The sequence below is a fragment of the Gordionus sp. m RMFG-2023 genome, chromosome 5 (assembly GCF_954871325.1).
Source record: "Gordionus sp. m RMFG-2023 chromosome 5, tfGorSpeb1-WG-v2, whole genome shotgun sequence".
Taxonomy (NCBI): domain Eukaryota; kingdom Metazoa; phylum Nematomorpha; class Gordioida; order Chordodea; family Parachordodidae; genus Gordionus; species Gordionus sp. m RMFG-2023.
The window spans coordinates 227,698-245,393 of NC_088779.1; the positions used below are offsets into that span (position 1 = coordinate 227,698).

Below are 17,696 nucleotides of genomic sequence, written 5' to 3' on the forward strand. Positions count from 1 at the left end.
CCCCATGATGGTTTTCACACTTTCCTTCACCACCCATAAATGCAGGGAAAAGATTACATCATTAATATTAACCCCCAATTTGGCCTTTCCCAACACGGCAACTTCTGACCCATCAAATTGCATGACGCACATAGCCTTTTTTAAGTTTAACCAGAGGCCAATACTTATAAAAATTCTCCTGAGACATTAGAGAAATACTAGCCCCGGTGTCAAACAGCATCTCTATATTCCTATGGTCAATTTTAAACTTAACCCTGGGACACGTACATGGTCCATTTAATCTCTCCGTCATTAGCAAGTATCCCTTTTGTGTCCCCTCCACCCGCAACGATTATAAATGATAATCTCTAAACATTTGTTTACTGACACTCAATTATTTTTCTGTAACTATCTTTACCATTATTCTATTTTGTTCACGTGTATGGCACTTCACGGAATTTCTGCTCAACCTCATCAACGCATTGATGACTTCATTCATTTCTTTTACTTCTTGGAGGATTTTCTCGGACCTCTCCAAACCATTTCCTTGATTTAATCTAAAACATCTTTTAGACTACTTCCAAGTCTGATACTTTTTTAACATAAACAGCTAACACCGGATAGTACTACTGCGTTGTCAAAAATTTATCAGATAAAATATATATCAACAAAAATTTTGTTTTACCTTTAAAACTTAATCACTCCAAATCTTCCGATCTGCGTCACGAGCACCACTGTAAACGTTACACAATATTTTCAAAAAAAATTATATCTCGTAATTTGAAATTTTTTGAATTGTAATAATAAATCAGATATAAAACGTATGAATAATACAAAAATATAAATAGTTCCCTTAATGAAAACTAAAATTTAATAAAAGAATTACGTATTTTCCAAAGAGGCATATTTGAGCTGCGAAACTATATTACACTATCTATATCAATCAATATTTATAAAAATTAGCAATATTTATATAAAGAGATCTATGTTTTTAATTAAAAATATATGAAAAAGAATATTTAAAATATACTAATAAGAAATAATGCTTAAAATTAAGCTAAAAAATAAATACAAGTATCTTTTTCTGGTTATACTTAAAACACAAATTTTATTTTTATTTTAACATCTATTTTAGACTTAGAAGCTGATCCGAGTAAATAATATTAGATTTTTTTGTATCATTAGTGCTATAGTGGTAGATTTATTGATTTTAAAAGCATATCCGTATCCGTTAATACTATTATATATTATCCACTGTAAATGGTTCAAATTTATATATTATATTTTTTGTTTACTAGTATTGGGCGAATCTGTGGATCACAGTATCAAACTTATGATATTTTATTTAAAATATAAATTCGCTAAGATAAGCTTATAAATAAATATAATCAAAATTTTGATAAATTTAATATAAACCTGTATTTTAGATATCCGAGCATAGTTTAAAAAATATAAAAATTACAAATTAGAAATCAATTTTTTTTTAATTAATTTGAATTCTATAAAAAATGTGGGAAGTTTATATAGTGAATGAACCATTATTTTAAATGGGTAATTTTCTAAAGTTCCTTGCCAGATATGTCTTTGGTATAAACAATAACTTCTTTTTTTTCTTTTTACCCTAGATATGCTGTTTTGTTTCTTTTATAAAACCGAACCAATTTAAAAATGTGTATTTTTTTTGCCAGATCTGATAATTTTTACAACATAGAATCCCTCTTCTTTTATAAAATTTTTAGATGTAAGTTATTACGATTTAATTCTAATTTTAAAACATTGGTATTTTAAGATTCCCATTAAAAATTAATTTTTTTATTTAAAATTTTTGATCTAGTCATCGCCCTTTTGACTTTTTGATTATATGATAAAAATCATTAAATAACTACTATGATGCTACATTTATTTTAGATCTTAATATTGTTTAGTAAAATTATTAACAGTTTAGACTTCTTTCCTTGTTATACTATTGTGTAAGAATGGCTCAAAGAAATTTATCTACATGTAATAGTAGTATTTTAATTTTAAGACAATATTAAAATAATATGAGATTTAGTATATTTTATTTTGCATTCGGTTGTTGTTTTACTGACTTCTGAATAAATATAAAATATAGATATTATAATTAAATTTTATATATTAGGTATTAAAAAATGTATTTGATGTATGTTGTAATTGGCTTGATTTAAATTAGTATTTTAGCCAAAATAATAATATCAAGTATTATGTTAATAGTTGTCCAAACCTTTCTGCATTTATGAGAAAAATCTCTAGGCTTGCATAATATTTTTTGCTAAGATTTTGGTTTGACGTTTAATAACACTAAAGATATAGTCAGTCAAGACCGCGTAAAATCGCCTTCCTTCAAAACTAGTATTTTATAACTATTACTAGAACTTTGATTCCAGAATATAGATTATCAATAGAGCTGTAATTTAGAACTAAAATATTTTGATTTAAAAAATTAATCTTGTTAAAGTAAAGAATATATAAATTGATCATATCTGCCCATACCAACTTCAGTTTTTGATATTTAGTAAACTTAATATTTATTAATATATAAATTCATAATTATTTAAATTACAAATATGGTTTTGTTAATTTATATGGGAGATACTATTTTAGTTATAGATAATTTGTTAAAAATTTTATTTATTAAATTATAAAACCCATTTTAGAATCAAATATGATAATTTGTCTGAGAAAAAAACCTTATTTCTTAACGCGTAAGCTACTTTTAATTTATATTTAATTCATATAAAACATTTTACTAATTTAAAATAGCTATTTCAACCAATACCATTTGCAAAGCGGAAAGTATTTATTTTAAAAACCCTATTAAATTATTGTATTGCAAATAATTCACTATATAATTTATTTGTAGATGGCGATATCTTAATCAAAAAAGGTTTATTAATTAATTATAACAACTAATAGTTGGCGTATATGTTGCATAATTTTTGCACAATATCTGCAATTAATAAAGCTTCCATAATATGATATCCCTTATTATTTACTTTATATTTTTATTAAAAATTTTATAGGAAACTTAAGCAGCGTTGTAAATGGTAGCTCTTATACTTTAAAAAAATTATTATAAAATATTTATATTTCTTTTAGATTACTTAAATTATACCGAAATTTCTATCCAAGGTATATTATTTTCATAATAACTTTTGATATTTCCTATATTTAAATATTACTTAAGATTCTGATTTCACAATGGGAATAAGTAAAAATAGAAATGATAATTATTTATGTAACATGTTTTAAAAACATTAGGATTGGGAAATAAAAAGCTCACTATTAACATAGGTATACTAACATTTTAAGAAGTTATCTATAGCATATATTTTTTAAATAGAACAAGAAAATAGACTCACAAGTAAAATACGATATATAAATCAAATTTTATATATAAATAGATTATACGTTAATACTTTCTTTCTTTTAATATTATATTTTCATAAATTTTTCTATAATTGTAATGATATATTTTGTTGCCTTTTGTTATTTACAATAATTACAAAGATATTAATAGCAAAATAAATATTAGATTAAATATACAATTATAAAGCTCCATAGTATATATATATTAATAACAGATTTACTGTTATATTATTTGTATTTAGATATATGTCAACATTTAGGATATTTCAATATACTTACTCATTTGTGGAACACATAATAAATATATTTACATGTGAATAAAAATAAATGTGTATTAGAAGATGATAAACTGTGATAAGATAGAGCTAATCTTATTTCCATTTGTAGATTAAATTACCATATTTCTAAAATGAAGACAAAATGAATTTTGAACATTATTTAGAGAATTTAAATCAATTAATGGACTTAAATGGTTATAAAACATTTCTGATTTACAAAGGTTAGGAAATATAAAAATTAGCTTAATGGAGTATCATAAAAGATAAAGAAACATTAATAATAATTTTAGGAAAAATTTCTATTTATTATTTTATAATTCAATCCAGTGCATGCAGAAGTTTGTTCTCCAGTTTAGTCTAAGGTTAAAATTTTGAGAAAGCTACAATAGACATGATGCTAAGAAATTAACCTACTTTGGTTTATGACCTCTGAAACCATTACGCGACTATAGTTTGATAATAATTTAATAATAGAATAAGCCATGAGCTGACCCGGAAAGAGCACAGATATAACGAATAACACTTTGGAAGCTCATAGGGATACAAATTGAAGAGTAATAGTCAATAAAATTATTACAATATTTTGATTCTATTAGAAGCAAGGGATATGATAATAATCCTAATGTATATCATAAAATATAGATGTTCAAAATGCAATCCGCCACATGGGGATTTACAAGCCTCAATACATCCTAACATATACCATTGGCTCAAACAACCTAAGAAATCTCGAATTACCTGTGGAATAATAAAATAGATAGTTCATTCACTATACATTTTACACAATAACAATGATATACTAAACAACGAGATGTTCAAATGTATGATTTTAGGTCTCAAGCATTAATTAATGTAAATAAAGTTTAAAGGCCTAAAATAATTCCATGTAAATAATTTTTACTTATGGTAATTAAATCTAAGTCATGGAGAAAAATTAATGTTACAATACATTTTAGCAAGATTAAACGTTAACTTACGACAGGAAAGGTGGTTGAACAAAGCATTTTAGACTGCCCTGGATTTTGGCGTTTATTTTGCCTATCCCTAAAAAGGAAGATTAGAGATTTGAGTACTCATAATATATTTACTGAATTCAATTATTTTTATAGTACCAAATCATAATTCATTTAATTAAAATTATTTTTTATTCAAAACAAATAAAAAATGATATTTTTTAATTATAAAATACATAAATATATATCAACCTTTAAACTTTAACGCACCTTCAATCTTTTTTTATGGCATTTTAGGAAGTTTTTACTGTTTTATCTTCTATCAATCAAGGCTATTATTCTTAAATTTAGAGCAATAAAAAAGTCATCTTTTTTTATTATTGATTCATAGTTTATTAACCGAGATTTATCTATCTTGTTAAAATATATACCAATCTAAAATGATGCGAAGTCAATACATGATAAATTAATATACGTATTTTATAATCGATTAATGAATTGTAAATTTAAGCTACGCCGAGGATTTGCTATATTAGGAATTTCTTGTCTTGTATATTTATATCTTAATGCAGTTGACTTTTCATAGTATTTTTATTCAAAGGTTTCTAATTTCCTAAATTCATTGCATTAATTCTTATCTGATTAAAAGTAGATAACGGTATGTTTCATTCATAAGCTGAAAGTTTGAAAACTAGATAAATAACTCAAGATTAAACATTTAACCTTCAGTTTGTTTATTTAGTTAATTAATTTAAATTCCAGTGTAAGAATATAAAAAATAATCTTCATAGTATTCGTGACCCTAGAAAAACTCGTGGCTTCTTCTTATAAAAATAGGTGGATTTTTCTTATTTAAAAGAATTCTTGCTTAAAAATTAATGCACCCCGTCAAAACTAGCCCCAGGTCTTAACACTTATTTAAAATTTAAAAGATATTAATTACCATTATTGTCAATATTTTTAAACATAAAATTGAGATTAATTTATAATTTAGATTCAAATAAAATCTTAGTAATTTTTATTTATTAGTAAATATTTAAAGAGTTACTTTGACTTGTTAAAATTTTAATTTGCATTTTAAATTTTTATGAGCATATGGGAAACTTATTGGACATTATTTAATGCTTAATTAATTTAATATTAAACAAATAAAAAAATTAAATTAAATTTATCAACATTGACTATTATGATGGTTTACCAATTTATAAAATTAAATGTTTTACTTTTAATAAATTATAGAAGATTAATATTTTATAATTTTATCTCATGCTGAGTAAATTTTTAAAATTTATTATTTTACTCCATTGTAACTTTAAAAGCTTTTATGGGTAAAAATTAAATTTCTTTGTGTTTACTTCATATTTATCGATCTTTATAAAAAAAATATCTGATATCCATTTTAACCAAATTTATTTTGGGAGAGGCATCACAAGATAGAATATAATCAGAGTGTTGTGTTTAATTTAATAAATTGGATTATGATACATTGCTAGTAGGCCTATTCAAAAACGAATTCGAATTCGTACGAATAATAAAATCTACTATTTGTATTCGATTCGAATTATTCTAATAATAGAAATAAAATTTTGTAAAAAAAATATATCATACTCAAATATATTTACAATTTTTTTATCATAAATTTAATATCAAACATAAAAAATTTTATAATAATCTTATGATTAAAAAATATGTAATCAAATTATTAACAAAATTATATTAATTTAATTTATAATTCTAAGCCTATTTTTAAGGCAAAAAGTTTTTCTTATATTTTCTTCCTTATTTGACAAAAAATTATTTCCAACTAAGAAAAGTCTTTCACAAACAGTTGAAGTTCTTGCATGGATAGATAATTCCTCGACATTTTTGCGGGTGGGGATTTAATATGCATTTGCCTCCCACCACATTTAACGGGTCGGTATCACTCTTTGCTCATTGCTCACTCAGATATTTCTCTCAATTAAATATTATTTTGTTTAAAAAGAAATTCTAATGTGTTTTATTGACACCTTTATTTATTTGGTGGTTAAAATTATCAGCTTATAAATTAAAATCATATTCCGTTAAATTGGGGTATATTAAATACCTTGTCAGTTAACTTGGATTGAGCTAGTCTAGATGCCAGGTGAAATTATTCCTTTTATTTTTGAATATTATTTCCTTGGCCAACTGTTCTTTTTCTGAAAATGTATTATATATGTAATTTAAGAGTATTGGAGCAGATTAATTTTACAGAACAATCAAGATCACTTATAAAATCTTAAAAGTTTTAAAAGGTATTTATTATTTATAAATAACTGTAGCAATCTTTAAAATTAATTTTTTAGCTAAAGAAATTAGTAATGTAGGCTTTAAAAATTGTCATTTTTATTATATTTTTACTGGGTGTGAATGGAACCTATTATGATGATTAATAAGAGAAGATGTTGTTTTGAATTTACTTTTTATAATGTTCTTGAGATGATTGCAAACAGCTTTTGACAGCCTATATTGATTTGATATAGTTCCTATAAAATCGTTTTTATTGTAAGGAAATTTTGTCAACTTTAACACAAGTATAACTATTTCATCAGAAGCATTCTCCTCTATCATAATTAGGTTAGTTAATAATAATTTATTGAGATGTATTATATTTTTATATACTTTTGTTTTGTGCAATTTTTTTATATAATTTATTAAGAGATTCAAAATAGGAAAAATAAAATTTTAAATATTGCTTCAATTTTACTTAAAGAGATTTTTAAATTTGTGTTAATCTTTTTATAATACCCTTATGTCAGATCGGGAGGTTATTTAATATAAATGACAAATGTTAGATTTATTAAAAACTATAAATATTCGGAATATTAGAATTATTCGAATCGAATAAATAAATATTCGTATAAGACAAATAATTCACATTATTCGTATTCGTATTTATTAGAATAAATATTTGAACTTTTTTGAATAGGCCTAATTGCAAGAATAATTAAAAGATATCATAAAATATTATGAAATTACTACAATTTTATAGTTTATATAAGTTTATCATAAATATATACTGGTATTATAATTTTAAATTCGATGATATATTTTAAAATCAACTTTATTATATGTGATAAATGTTTATCTAATATGAAAAAACTAATATATAGTGAAAGAAGCATCAGGTCAAGGTCGTACTACAAGTAGATTAATTTTAATAATATATTCAAAAAATTAAATAATTATTTTTTTAAAATTTATTGCGATTTAGTGATGTTACTTAAACGACTGGGTATGTAATAAATATATGATTTTTAAAATCTAATCAAATCCCACAATTGCTTATCAGCATTGACATATTTTTTCGGCCTTCGATTGGATCACGTTTAAGAAATATTTATTTAATCTTTTCTCTTAGTTATTAATTTTTTTAATAATGTATACTATCTTTTTATCTTCATATCCTTGAGGTTGGTCGAACAATTGAAAACATAAATTGTAAAATCTATGTATATTTACGTGCCTATAACCAAAATAAAAAATATTGACAACACTTTGAGTAATCTTACGAATAAATGAGAGCACTTATTCTAATTTTTTTCTTGGGTTGCGTCCTAACTCGACTTAGTCTTTGTTTTTAATTTTAAAATATATTCAGGAAAATTGCCTGTATATCATTGTTTGCTATATTTAATAGATTATGACATAAAGTTATAATATCTATAAAATACTTTTAAAGATGTACATATTTCCTTCAATTTTTTAAATTTAAAAATTAAAATTCTGAAAAAATATTTATACTTTTTAGTTATTTTAATGCTTTTAGTGTATAAAAAAAGATAATATTTAGCGATATAGGAATAAATTACAAAATTGGCATTATACAATTTAAGTGTCTTGCTTATTAAATCTTCAATCCATTTAGCCAACCAAAAAAAAATAAACAAATAAAAACTATGATTGCTCCCGTTTTTAGGCGAAATTTTTGAAAGTATTAATTCATATCAACAATTAGTGTGTATTTAGTACATCTAAGTGATTTTATGGTTAGATTGTTTTTTTAACAAATTTAGCTGCAAAATAAGGCAAAATAGCATTATATTAATATCAATAAAATTATAGATCGAATATCTAGGTGCCTATATTTGATTTCTGCTAGTATTCATTGATTCGCCCATAATTTTTGCCAATATAGAAACCTAGTTTAAAGTTAAATAAAATCAACAAAAATTACGCTACCTGTATCTTAATATCAGATTTTAAATAGTGATTTAAATATATCTAAATACATTATTATTCAGAATGTTTTGAATATCATGATAATACTATCTTTATTTGATATTATTTGTTGTTTTCTATTTATGTAAATATAGAAGTATTATAGATAAAATCTAATTCTATTAGTTTTTTTTAAAGTCTGACATGAATCTGAATCACCTTAAAACGCAGACTTATGCATAAAATTTGCCTAGCCCACATTAAGTTGGAAGCCTATTAAGTTATTAAGTATCACTTAATTGGTGTATATTTATGTTTGATGATTCATTTGATAGATTAAAGAAAATTTATAGCAAAATAAAACAATTTCAAAATTAGCATCATAAATCAATATAGAACCCAAATTTAGAGGCAATAAAAACTTATAATAAAAAATAAATTAATAATAGCTGTTGTTCGTATAAACAAGTATTAATAAATTAATGGCTTCTTTGAAAAATGTTATACTAAAAAGAGGGATTAATTATTGTGAAAATAAACAATTACAATAGATTAATTTTATCCTCAAGCAAAGCTATTGATTAATAAATTCAAATTAATATTAAATGTGCCTCTACACATGGAAATAGAAAATGTCTAATTCTAATATAAGAAGCACTTTCAAAATACAGAATACTTAATCCTTGATAATTTTAAATTATAGTGTCTTTTGAAAAACTTTTTTTATTAGAATAATATATTCATAGTTCAGAATACTTTACATTTTAAATGTAAGAATACCAAAGAGTTTTTATAAAAGAAACAAATTAATATTTCTAAGGTGGGGGATGTGGGTTAATCAATGTTAAAATTAAAAAATATAATTAAATAAAATTTTACCCCATTATTTTACCAAATGGAACCTCAACTCCACCTTTCTTCTAGATATATATATGTTTTTAAAAAACTAATCAATTAACCCTATAATATTTTTCATAGGGGATATCCCCAACCCTCTATCTCTCTCATGTCTTCATTAATGCCTACCTATCATTTAAATTTATTACAAGTCTTAGTAGATACTAATATGTATGTAAATTTATTAAATCTAGGACCTATTATAAACGGCAACATAGTAATACAGATAGGTAATAATTTATACATTAATATTTTTTTAAATTTAATTACTATAGGCAATATATAATTCTAAATATAAAATATTAACCTTAGTTGTTGACACGTATAGGCTTTTATATAATATTTTCTCTCATGTAAAATGATTACAACGATAGGTTTATACACCTAAATTCAAACTTAAATGTCAATAGCAATTATAATATAAAATTCTTTTTTTAGGAAACAAAACCTTTCGTGAACAAAGTACAAAATTATAAATGGATTCTTAATAAATAATTCCTTAATTATAATATTATTTTAGTCTCAAAATATATAGTTGTTAAGAGTGATTTAACAAGTAAATTAAAATTAATACTTGCATCCTAGAATAATTCCAAAAAATAAATTATTTTTAGAAATTAAAGAATATCTTCTACAACAGAATGGTATTTAATTAAAATATATAAACATTTTTATTATAAATAACTTTTTAAATGTCCTGATAAGATTTTTTTTAGACACATCTTCCTTCACTTTTTGATATTTATGTAAAATTCTATGAAGTCTTATTTAAATCATTACTCCTGATGACTTTCCTTATAAAACTTTTATAATGTAGTATGATTCAAATATATGTGGCATTTGAATTTTTATATCTTGCGACCGCATTAAAATATTTTCCCCAACAAAACCATATCCAAATATTTTTAGGTGATTAGAGCGTAATGGAATGGTGTTTAATGCTCTTATTGAAAAAGGAAGTGAACTTATCTATAAAATACCAAAATAAATGATCTTAACTTTTGAGGTAATGCAAACAAGGGTATTTACTTATATTGATCTATCACAGGTAGAGTCCCTGGTCTACTTAACAGATTTTATTATGCATTTATATACCAAATTATATCTTATTCCCTCTCCTTGTATAGCCAATAATTCCGGATTTATTAGTTTTACACAATGTTTTTTTCTTTAGTAAAAAGCATTGGCTCCTGAATCCACTTTATATATGCCGGTGGACCTTAACCCTTACCTTTGTTTTTAAACACTTATAAAAAAGGATTAGCTTTTTAAAATATATTTATGTCCATATTTTTCTAATTTATTACATTAAATTCAATAATTTTATCATAATTAACCAATTATATATTTTTTTATATTTTTGCTTAAATTTTTTTTAAATTTTGGAATCTGATTCTCTTAAAATATTATGATAATGCTATCTCCGCTTTGACGTCAGGACAGAGCTAATTGATTTTTCCAGTTATTGTAATTTAAATTTCACAATAAAAAAACTCTCTTTTCAATTGTTATCTTGTTACAATATAATCAATAGTATGTCACACAATCGTTTATCTATATAAAATAAGAATTTGATAACATCTTAAGTTTGAATAAAATTAATATATTATAAAAAAATTTATGAAAAAATTATTTAAAATATAAATATTCTAAACCATCCTATTTTATATCAATCTATCAACAGAAAAAAGCTCAGTAAAGAATATATGCAAAATTATTTGCTACTACATATTAACAACATATTATATTAGTAAATATTCAAATAAACTAACCATGACCAGAAAAAAAAAATAAAATAAAAAAATTATCAATAAAAATATTAAGCAACATATAAATATTTTATTATATTAGGAGTCTCATGAGGTACAGAAGGATTTTTCAAATTTTTAAATAATCATCTACAATCATTATTCCTCATACTACCAGTTTTAAGTAAATTACCGATCAATCAAGCTTATTTTATTCTCAAAAATACTCTTTTAATTTCACATATTTATTAATGCTTAAAAGCCTTGGTGGTTTCGCATTTGAAACTCTTTAGACTACGAACAAACATTTTTAAAATAATGTAATAGTTATTAAATATTCTAACTCCTGGTTTCAGGCAACTCTTCTTGCAAATCTATAGGCTTAGGTGAGATCTGAATTAAATTGTCCTCATTTCTTCATCTAATGGCTTGATTCCTACCCCAGTATCTTAAAAAATTAAACGCAACTTTTCGGTTTGCGCCTGGGTATACCACGTTTAAACCACTTGAAACAAATGTAATCAGGTCGCAAACTTGTGGCCATACGCTAGATTGTAAACTCATATCAGATATTAATAAACACAACAAAATAAATACACCTATTGTCTCAACTTAGCATTCTCCTTTATATATATAAATTTTTTTTTACCTTTTAATAAAATATTTGTTCATTTTTCAAATATTTTTCATGTGTTATTTAATATAATTTTATATGTTAATATATATATTTTTTTTTAAATAAAAAATGATTTCTTAAAAAAAATATATAGACTTTCTTTTTAAAACCATTTTATTGCCTCAATCAAAAAACAATTGAAGTTTTAAAAAAACCTAGATCTATATAAATAAAAGGCCGCATTTGTATTTTTGCATAAAAATATTTATTTACTACTTCCATTGGCTTCTATATCATTTTATCAGCTATAGACTAAAAAAATAGATGCCAATTTTATTAAATATAAGATTCTTATTATAACTTAAGAATATAATTAAAGTAATTTCAGATATTTATTTATTTTATCAGGTGTGGACATGAGAGATCTAAGTAAATATATATTTTTATTTATTTTTTAAATTTGAAAAGTTGAAACTAAATATTTTTGTTTGTTAAAATGATAGATATCACATAATATGTCTATTAAATTTCTGAGAATTTTTTATAAAAGAAATTTTGTTCCTAGCATTCCTTTTCGAATTCAAATGGGCCAAATTTTAATAAATTAAAAAAGTAAAAATTTTGTTCAAAAGGTATAATTTCTTATCGGAAATAAAATGTTAAGAAATTTTTCTGAGATGAGAAAAATTGATTAAAAATCTTTACAAAAATGAATTTATAAAAATTAATATTAGATTTTCAACCTACCAGCAGAAAAACTTATTTAAAACATATATTTTCCCGATTAATATATTGTAGCAAAATAATAATAAATAAATTAATATTTTTAGATTTCAAATTTTTAACCTAACAGCAGAAATTTATTTACAACTTTAATTTTCCCGATTATTATATTGCTAGCAAAATATAAAAAAATTCGTAAATATACATAATTTCGCAATTTTAAAGTTATCGAAGACGTAGGCCAAATATTATTAAGTTCTATCAGTTTTAAATAATGAATCAATATCATCATGTTAATTAATTATTTTTCATCAAAATACCTTTATTTAGTTAAAAATATAATGATTTGTGAAAGAGATTCAGGTAAGCTATTATTTTAACGAATGATATAAATATTTTTAAATTTAAATATTTATTTTAGTCAATATCACTTGCAGAAAAGAAAGTATATTTATTAAATTAAAAGATATTAAATTTATCATTGCAATTAAATATATTCTTTATTTATAGATGGCGATATTATAAAAACCACATTAGGTTTATCAATAAATTAATTAAAAAATTGTAGATTATGTGTGTATTTAATAACATTGAACTAATAATTCTCTACACCTTCTTTTTATAAATATAGAAAATATTCCATCCATCTTAAATAGTATATATATTTTTTTAGAAATATGCATTTGAATATAATATATATTTATTATAGAGTACTTAAATGTTGTAGAGTATTTCATCGAAAGTATATTATTTTACCATTTAATAAATATTGAACTCAATGTTACTTTAAAAATATTAAATATTAAGGTCCAAATATGTGGATTGGGATAAGTAAATTTATAGACAGATTTTGCAATATAATTTAATATTCTAGAAGTGGTAAACGGAAACCTCACTCTTAATCTAGGTAATATAAAAATATAAAAATTTATTCTGAAGTAAATATTTTTCTAAAACAGAACAAGAAAAGAAGCCCAAATGTAAGAGATTATATGTGAAGGAAATTATATATCCTAAATAATATTTATAAATAGTCTAAATCATATCCATAAAAATTTTTATCTTTCTAAAAATTCGTTGCAATATAATAATTTAAAAACATATTTTAATAACCATTAAATTTCCGCAAGGTCTGTAAGCGAAAGGCTATAAAATAATGTTAAAGAAAATGATTAATGACAAATTTGTTGATTATAATAACAAAAAATGGAGATTTTAAGAACATTTTAATTTTTTTATTCATTGTTATAATTTGCGGTTTTAATTTAATTTTACAATATTAATTTTTAAATTAAATTTTTAATTAAATTATATTATATTTGATCATGATTTATATAAATACAATTTTTAAAAAATGGAATTTTTAAAATTATATTTTTATTCTATTTATTTTCTTAAGTATTTTTCAAAACTAAATTGTCAGTAAGTATCAGGTATTCAAACCAAACCTAAACAGGGCCGTAAAACCGGTATTTTTTATAGAATCTGAAACGAACCTGATGTTAAATGAAACGGAACCGCTATATTGCTTTTGAACCTCGAACCTCATGATTTTATGATTATAAAATTATATGAAAGTTATTAGTATATTGATAACATTTAATATAATTTTTATAACCATTAGTATATCACTATTTTATATACATTTAAATATTTTTCAGCTTAGATCGTGTCCTGGGTTGACTTAATTTTGATAGTTAATTGTTTCTTAGGATAAAAATCTTTTTAAAACACCCAATTTTTGTTTTTTTTAAATTTGGTGGCATTGTTATTATTCGTATTTTTTTTCTTGTTTTTATTTTGTTTTTCTTAAAACTAAACCCCGATATTCGTTTCGATTCAGATCGCTGGTAATTACAAAGATACAGATATGACAAAACAGATGAGAAAATACATATAGAAATTTACACTGAAGTTTTACCTACCGAGAAGGGTTTAACTCTGTTGGCGGCTTCTCAGTATTGGATGTAGTAAATGACAAATATGTTTTTTAATATATTTGTTTAGGTTTTCGGTTCAAAAAGTTGCGATAACATTCTGTGGGAAAAAGCTAACACTTAAACTTTTGATGTTTTTATTTTCTATATTATTTTTTATCCTTTCGTATCATGCAACCTCTTATAGACCTTGCGCAAAAAAATATATTTAAAAAATAATATAGCACATTAGAATAAATCATCTCAAAAAAATATAAAAAAATAATATAACATATTAAAATAAATCATATCAAAAAAATATAAAATAATATAACTATTTAAATATATTATCTCAAAAAATATACTTAAAAAATAATATACATCAAAATAAACCTCAAAAAAAATATTTAAAAAATAATAATACATTATAAAAATTATCTCAGAAAAATATATTAAATAAAATAATATAAAAGTTTAACCATCTTAAAATTTAAATAATATAACTAACAAAATCTATGAAATATAAAAATTTTATAAATAATAAAAATTAATTTGTAACAAATGAATAATAAATTTATTAATTTATAAAATAGAATACATTACCGAAATAACCACTACCACTCCGAAAATAGCACATTGATGCTAACATCTAAATATCAAACTCTGAATTTGAATATCTTTAGAAATAAATTTTATATTTTCCATTAAAATTCACTTTATCCATATTTTCTATTCAAATTTACTTTATATTCTTTTTGAAATTTATTTGGCTATTATAATTCCTCTATTTTTCTCTTCCAAGCTTATTTCTTCCAGATTTAAATCTTTACAGGATATTTGGTATATCTAATTCATTCATCTTTGATTGGCATGTTTTTTTTTATCTTTTCATCTACTTCGACCTCATAGGCATGTTCGTTCTCCTTTTATCACGCCAGGTATATCCTTGTTTTATTTTATTTTCTATCATCATTGCCTGCCTATTACCAAATATCCAAAAAAAAAAATTATATTTGTTTTATTTCCATATTCTACTTCCCCTCCATTTACGCATCGATATGATATTAATATTAGACATCTAAATTTTTTTATGTATTTTCTTTGCCTGCATGCTACTCATAATAAACATTGTCACTAACCATATTAGGCAGATTCATGTAATCTCTTAAGAATATAGTGGGCCTTTACAAATTTCAATACCATTTCCTTTGGCATCCTATTGAAGTTTTGTTTTTAGTTATCTATGTCTTTTACTATGACCTACAGATACGATCGTGCTAATGATCGTATACTAGGTATACTGCTTTTTAGACCTCTCCTTATTTTTTAAGTTACAGATAATAAACGATATATTGTCTTTAACTATTTTATATATAGTAACTGAAAAAAAATTGGATTTTACCTCAGGTATAATTTTAACTTCATCTTATATTTATTCATTCGAAAAATTATTTATGTAAATTGTGATAGGAGGAGGCTTCATCGGTAATTTATAATGTTAAAATAAGTTAATATAAAAAAATTTAATTTGAAAAATAAAAAAGAGTTAGAAAGACTACTAGGTATATATAATTTTTTTTATTAAAACTGATATCCAAATTTTATTTAATCATTAAAAAACAACATCAAATAAATAGTTTTGTTATCATCCAGGCATAATTTAAGATTTATATATTTCATTAATCAAATCTAGAACCTGTAAATGGAATCTTAATATTATCTTTCGGTAAAAAGAAAATTATATTTATTTAATTAACTGTTCAAATTAAGATTTAAAAAATTAGTTAATATTTTTACATAACTATTATATTAAATATTACAATTCATTTTTATATTTTAGATAACAAAAATATCAGTGTGCCTGGTATACAATATAATTTAAGATCTTTATCACTAATCAATTTAAAAAAAAATTATTTCAGTCTCGGACTTTGTTTTAATTAGAACCCATATAGGTATAATAAATTTATAATGAATTATATTTATTCTAATATATTTTATTTTAGTATTGAAACCTTATTATACTATAAAGCATAATGGTATACAAATATAATAAATGTTTTCGTATAATTCATCATTTAATTTCAATATTTTGTCATAAAATTAGGTGGATTTATGCATTTTAAAATCACTATTAAAATATAATAAATTTATTTTTAATTTCTTTCAATAAATAGTAATTATTTCAAAACTTATACTAAGATTTACAAAATATATATTATCAATATGTATTTATAATAAAGGAACAAAAGTCAATTTAGCCCAAGAGAAGAAGAATTAAATTTTCAACAATTTTACATTTGCATGTATTTTTTATAATTATATAAAATCTTTTTCGTTATATGACTTGGGTTTTGCAATTAATTATAAATCATTATTCCAATATAGTTTATGGGATTGATTATTTAATAAAATTTATAAAACAGGTTATCAAGTGTATTTTGTTTTGATTGAATATAATCGTAATTAGAAAGAGTGAGGGGGATTTCTAAATGTGAAAAATTATTTAATAATTATACCGGATAAATAGTGGGATTGAATCTATATTTATATCATTTAAAAAAATGATTCGTCTTTAACTCTCAGAGAGAGTTGCTTAGGTGACAAGGAATAAATAAAATGTCAAAATATGATACAATCAATCTTTATATAGAGGTAACACTGAAAAGAAAGGAACTAAGAGTTAAGTAACTTTGAAGAATTTGAAACCTAAATATATCCTTTGCCCAGTCTAGACTTATTTTTGGTAATTAAGGATAAACAGCATTTGAACTAACTCACTTTATTTTGATGTATTTTATGTGTTTGGTAGCATTATTATTTTTTTGTTATTTTTTCGATTTTTTTGTCTATAAGTTTTAACCTTTATTTTTAGACAGTTTAGATAAAATTAAACAACCTTTGCCAGATTCTACTTCACCTATTTCGGAAAACAGACAAAAATTTTGGAGGAACAGTTAAAAACGTTTTTTTCAAAACCATAAACAAATAATTAAGTTATTTGAACATTAAATTGA

The 17,696-nt window shown here is 22.6% G+C and overlaps 1 protein-coding gene and 1 long non-coding RNA gene across 2 annotated transcripts; both read left to right on the forward strand.

The window, feature by feature from the left end:
* Nucleotides 1-1,114: 1,114 nt before the first annotated feature.
* LOC135929433 (uncharacterized) lies at nucleotides 1,115-2,793 on the forward strand. Its single transcript, XR_010572595.1, has 4 exons — nucleotides 1,115-1,132; nucleotides 1,278-1,301; nucleotides 2,655-2,702; nucleotides 2,761-2,793. It is a non-coding gene; the product is annotated as an uncharacterized LOC135929433 (long non-coding RNA).
* Nucleotides 2,794-3,261: 468 nt separating this feature from the next.
* LOC135929951 (uncharacterized) lies at nucleotides 3,262-17,030 on the forward strand. The gene is made up of 23 exons (XM_065466709.1): nucleotides 3,262-3,291; nucleotides 3,341-3,361; nucleotides 7,732-7,764; nucleotides 7,833-7,853; nucleotides 9,871-9,906; nucleotides 10,115-10,138; nucleotides 12,449-12,469; nucleotides 13,094-13,126; nucleotides 13,185-13,208; nucleotides 13,274-13,300; nucleotides 13,395-13,418; nucleotides 13,473-13,505; nucleotides 13,571-13,594; nucleotides 13,638-13,670; nucleotides 13,723-13,743; nucleotides 16,057-16,086; nucleotides 16,150-16,164; nucleotides 16,224-16,241; nucleotides 16,373-16,405; nucleotides 16,520-16,543; nucleotides 16,602-16,634; nucleotides 16,686-16,718; nucleotides 16,923-17,030. Coding segments are annotated over exons 2-23 (579 nt in total). The 5' UTR covers nucleotides 3,262-3,291; nucleotides 3,341-3,360; the 3' UTR covers nucleotides 16,961-17,030.
* Nucleotides 17,031-17,696: the final 666 nt, after the last annotated feature.

Bases quoted from the DNA above. Each gene is read 5' to 3' on its own strand.
- LOC135929951 (XM_065466709.1), top strand. The intron at 7,765-7,832 runs GTAGATTAATTT...ATTGCGATTTAG, and splicing joins AGGTCAAGGTCGTACTACAA to TGATGTTACTTAAACGACTG. The intron at 10,139-12,448 runs GTACAAAATTAT...TTATTTTATCAG, and splicing joins CAAAACCTTTCGTGAACAAA to GTGTGGACATGAGAGATCTA.